We start from the raw sequence: 5,328 nt of genomic DNA, 5'->3' as shown, positions 1-5,328 counted from the left end.
ATGGTAGCAGTGTATGTTGGAAAATCCTCTTGTCCCAAGCACAAAAATAGTGTGAACATGAAAATAAGAAACTGCAGCATCCCTGAAGAAAACTTCTGGCTCCAGGCAGATTGTTGTTCAGTGGCGAGTGCTTCATGTTTCTTTTACAGCGTCAGGGGCACGGGTGGCCCAGTCGTCTAAGGCGCCGCGATTTGCTGTGCAGAGTTGCGTCCCTTGGGCACGCCAGAAACCTATGATTGTGGGTTCGAATCCCGGTTCGCCCCGATTATGTTTCTAGGTTTGTCAGCACCATACCCGTGCTCGTGGGTTTCACCGAAGTGGTAAACGTCTGAGACCTGCATCACTTCGGGCTTTCCTCCCACATTAAGCTGACACGCCGTGATAAAACTGGAATATTGTTAAAAGCGGCATTAAACTAAACTCACTCACTCACTCACTCTTTTACAGGGTCACTAAGTTTAGATTGCTTATAGAGTACTCAAGTGTATCCTTTATAGTCGCCCGGGTATAGGAGTATCAGTGTCAGACATGTCAAATATAGGAAGCAATTAACCTTAAAACATGCTGCCATGAGACACATTTATCTAGACTTGCTCAGAGGCTCCCGGCCCCAAGTCTGCATTAAATGTCAATAAATAAATTCCTTATTGGAATTTAAATCTCTCATTCATGTTATTATTCAAAATTGTCATGGCATTGTAGATGGGACTTGGATTTCCCTGATAACAGGACCTGAACACATGTAGCTAAAAGTACTGTCAAGTCAGTGTGGCAGCACAATTCACTCATTCTGCATTTATTAATGAAGTGATGTATGCCATCAATGTCATCTTCCCAAGGTAAGGGAGTTAACTGACTTTAAAAATCCAGTTTCCACCCTTGTGAAACTAGACTGGAATGTCCAGGCTCGATCCCAGAGCCACCAGTGGCTCTTACGAGTTATGTCCCTTCTATTTTCCCCTTCTATTGACCAATCAGATTCCATCTCTCATATCATTTGAATTTGTTTCAAACAAAATGGCAGCACCCAGTCAAGACGATCTGATTGATAATCAAGATCTATATTGTAATAAAACGGGTCTTTTTCACACAAATTACTTGAGCACCTTGATTAAAAACATGAAGAGCTTTGCAAAATATCTGTCAACGCCCAGTTGGCGGTACACATGGTTTGCATATCCTGGAGTCAACCAAAATCTGCATGATGAAATCCATGTTGTTTACGAAGCAGATGTCTAGTTCATCACACAATTTTGATTGGACCATGGACAGACTCGTTAATCCAGCCAAAATGTATCTCCTGAATTCCAGCCTAGTTTGGCAATAGTGGATACTGGACTTTATTTGTCATTGTCAGTTAATGCCCTTGCCTCGTTGAAAATGATTAATCTGAATATTTCACTGGTTCAAAAAGGATGTTGTTTGCACCTGTACTGATGATATTGTGTTTGTTTGCAGAGTGGGACAAGGTGCTTGAACAGAAAGATAAAAGTAAGTGTTTGCCGTATGCAGTTTGTAATGTTGGCATGTGTATTCACCAACATAACAACATTGTTACAATAGGGGCCATGGTGGCCAAGTCGTCTTAGGCACCACAGTTCACTGTGCAGAGTTGCGTGTCTTGGGCACACCTGAACCCTAAGTCGTGGGTTTCCCTCAATTATGTTTCTAGGTTTGTCAGTACTATACCCGTGTTGGTGGGTTTCACAAAAGTAGTAAACGTCTGAGACCTGCATCACATTGGGCTTTCCTCCCTCGTTAAGCTGACACGCCGTGATATAACTGGACCAAATTGCGTGTATCGAAGCTCATGATGTCAATCACTGGATTGTCTGGTCAAGACTCGATTATTTACAGACCGCCATCATATAGCTGGAATATTGCTGAGTGTGGCGTTAAACAACAAACAAACAAGCAAAAAGGGGCGTTAAAATAACTCACCAACTCACCATGTGTTTGTTTACATGTAAGACACTAAATGGATCCTGTGAGACTAAATGATCATTTGTCCGTTTTCAGATCCTCAAGCAGTTCAGTTTTATGATGGTCAGTAGATCACAACCACCACAAACAGTCCAAGACATGGGATCAGTTGATCATGTGATCTCTCACATCACATGTCGATCATGTGACAACAGTGAGTGGTGTTAACCACATGGGAGCTGGGAGAAAGCAGGTGTTGATGACATGGATTGAGAAGGAAGTGTTTCTCTCTGTGTTGATTGCTTCATATCTTTGCTGAAAGGGAAAACATGTAGATGAATGGAGAAAAAAAAGATGAAAAACATTTAATATTTTCTTTTGCTGTAATCTATTTTTGCGTGTGGAGAAGTGGCAGCAAAGTTTTTTGTTTTGTTCAATTTGTTTTTTAACGCAAGAAAAGCATTTACAAGAAGCTATCCCATGATTGTTTGTTGTACGGACTTGTTTTCTGTCATATGGACTTGTTTTCTGTCAAACCATGCATCTTGTAGACTTGATTTGTTTGATGTGGAGGCAGATGACCCCCATCCTTGTTATATTTATTGACTACAGACCAAACATCACCTGCGGTCAATGCACATTTTACCATTGGTGTCACACGAGTGCCACTGATTACATCTTCAACCATACATTCACTGGGCATTTAACTCCTCTGGCAGATGGACTATCTTGTGGGTCACTACTGAAGGACAAGTCTCAACCAATAATCTATCTCATTAGCGACATTCAACACAGGATGACAGAGTGTGTACACCTCAGGATATGTGCTGTAGCATCTGTCTGCGTAGATGTGTGTGTAGTAGTCCTGTCCATGCTGCTGCTGCTGCTGCCGCCGCCACCGCTGCATTTGGATCAGCTTCAGAACTATGTCTGCCCACAGGAATACTACCACCTATTCTATCACTGCTCCAGGAGTCATAAGTATAAAGCCTCAAGCCTGGGACAAGCATTTTCCCACTTGTGACGTCTTCGTGAAACTAGGATCGAATGTTTTTGTGACAAAGATGACGCGACATTATCGTCAGGCAGGCATTTATGTTGAGAACCGATTTGAAACAGCACAAGCAAGTCTATTGTTTTACCAACCCAATCTTATCTTTAGTCCGAGAGAAGAATATGTGAGTCTTGCTAAAGTGCGTACCTTCCACCATTGAGTTCCGTTCTCCATCTCCGTGCCTTTATGTTCCGTTGACTGTCCTATCTGCTGCTGCTGCTGCTGCCGCCGCTGCTGCTGCCGCCGCTGCCAGCTCCGTCATCAAAACCTGCAAGGCCAGTGATAAACTTTCAAGATGGCCGACACCCGAGGGACACCTATTTCTAAAGTATCTCTTCTCTCGCGACGTGTACGCTTTACATCTACGGTGCTAACATGGACGCTAGCCATTGACTGTGATACCAGAGATCAACTCTTTTTGGACGTACGTGACGACTTGTATGTGAACACTGGTGTTTTCTACTTCCTGTGCGATGATTCTTGGAGAGATGTGAGTGTGCAGTTCAGGCAGCAGCCTCCACTAGCCTGTGTCTGCCCGCACCACTGACAGGTGTGTCTGTCTGTCCGTGTCTTACACCACCATTCGTGTGCAGTTTGTGTTGAAATACCCTGGTCTGTGATGAGAGGCAAGCTGTGTTGTTGCCCTATTTGTGTTGTCAATGTATAGTACATACATCTGTGATCCAACTCGGTAGATGAGGATTCAAAAGAGGATACAAAACGTGAACTAGCCACCTGCCCACAACCGTAGATTCCTTAGAGGAGAGTACCTGTTAGACTGCATGACAACTAACTGCCTGGTAGTAGCTGTGTGTGATTAAAGCAGCTGGGCATTCGAGCTGGACAGGAAACTGTCCTCATCCATTTGTAGAGCAAGCTACCACTGCCTGGCACATTGAAGCTAGTTGTCATCTAATAGTATTTGCTGCAGAGAGTGCGCATCCACCCAATGTCGTGTGTCCATGTTGAACATGTCTGTCAGTCTCCAGACCTGGATAGAATCCCGGCCCAAGTCCGGAAACGGGTCCAAGGCCTGACAGAGTGAAGTGTACATTTGTATCATAACCAGAGCTATTACGGCTTGTAGACAATAATTTGACTGTTATTTAAGAAACAATCCAAAAATTGAAAATCATTCCGTGTGATGCTGTAAGCATGTAGGAACCGTGGGGTCTATGAGGGAGGGTTTATGCTGTGAGAACAGTTCAAAGAAATAACATTATTTCCATAGGACTTTTTTGTCGGAATCTATGCGTTTATACCATACATCAGTGTGCGCCATCAGGACCTGTGATGTTATTTCCAGTAATCTTTGTTTACAAAATGCTTTAAAAAAAAAATCATCAACAAAAGCAATGACGCTGATGAAAAGTTTTTTTCCAGATTTCAAACTGATAACAATTTTGTGCTGAACCAGCAAAAATGTCAAAGTCATTCTGTATGTTTTCTACTGGTGACTTCGAGTTTTCTACAAAAGTCAACTCAAAATTGGAGGGGAAGGAGAACCAACCGTCGTAAGTCAACTTGGATGGCCTGAGCCATGTGTTGACTGAGAGGCTGGGGCAACCATAACATGAGATGTGCCCAAGTGCATATCGTGGGTATCTGTAGTGATGTGGTAACCTGTGAAACGTTGTACGTTGCAAGAAAGATGAAGAGACTGTTACATGGTTTCAGGGTGGGCTGTAGTCTTCTATTGCACAAAACAGCCATTTTAGTAGATTAGATATTTATTTTATAACTATTTAATTAACATGTGACCTATTTGGTGTCTGTGCTTTGATTATATTTCCCATTTAATCAGTTTGAATATTTTGGCATAATCTTGAGATTTGAATGTATTTAAATTGATTGATTGACAGTAATATTTTTCATCATGGAATGCCATGTCATCAAGCATCAAGATCCGGCCAAAACGGTTGCAATCATGTCTGTCATTTTAGTATCTTTTATGAGAATAATAATTGTGTATGTGCAACTTTAAAGACTACAGCTTACTCTGGCTATTCAGAACTGTTAAAAAATTGTTATGGTGAGATATAAAATAAACAGCTTCTGTTTCAGTGATCTTCTGTGTTCTTTAACTCATCAGAGCTGGGATTGATATGGGCAAGATTCTTCAGTATGTCCGTGGTAAATGTCTATAAGGCCTGCATCACTTTGTGCTTTCCGCCCACATGGAGCCGACATGCTGTGATATTGCTGAAATACTGTTCAAAGTGGGGTGTCCATTCACTCGGGTCATAATTTAGAATACTTGATAACCTTTTTTGACCCTCCTTGGAAATGGGTGGCCCAGTTGTGTAAGGTGCTGCCAGGATTCTGCTAGTTTGAATCCCGATTTGCCCACA

The 5,328-nt window shown here is 42.4% G+C and overlaps 1 protein-coding gene across 5 annotated transcripts in view; it reads left to right on the top strand.

Moving 5' to 3' along the window:
• The window catches only part of LOC125380105, an 84,609-nt gene extending 79,569 nt beyond the window's left edge, over positions 1–5,040 (top strand). For all 5 annotated transcript variants that reach the window (XM_048396373.1, XM_048396375.1, XM_048396376.1 and 2 more), the window contains exons 4-5: positions 1,459–1,491; positions 2,020–5,040. In XM_048396373.1, coding sequence (XP_048252330.1) covers positions 1,459–1,491; positions 2,020–2,054 — 68 coding nt within the window. In that variant the 3' untranslated portion in view covers positions 2,055–5,040. The remainder of the gene's footprint in view (positions 1–1,458; positions 1,492–2,019) is intronic.
• The last annotated feature ends 288 nt before the right edge of the window (positions 5,041–5,328 follow it).

Source organism: Haliotis rufescens, unplaced genomic scaffold (assembly GCF_023055435.1).
Source record: "Haliotis rufescens isolate VD_foot unplaced genomic scaffold, xgHalRufe1.0.p SCAF_15, whole genome shotgun sequence".
NCBI classification, from domain to species: Eukaryota; Metazoa; Mollusca; class Gastropoda; order Lepetellida; family Haliotidae; genus Haliotis; species Haliotis rufescens.
The sequence above is the reverse complement of the archived record's forward strand: the minus strand, read 5'-3'. Positions and strand labels throughout refer to the sequence as shown.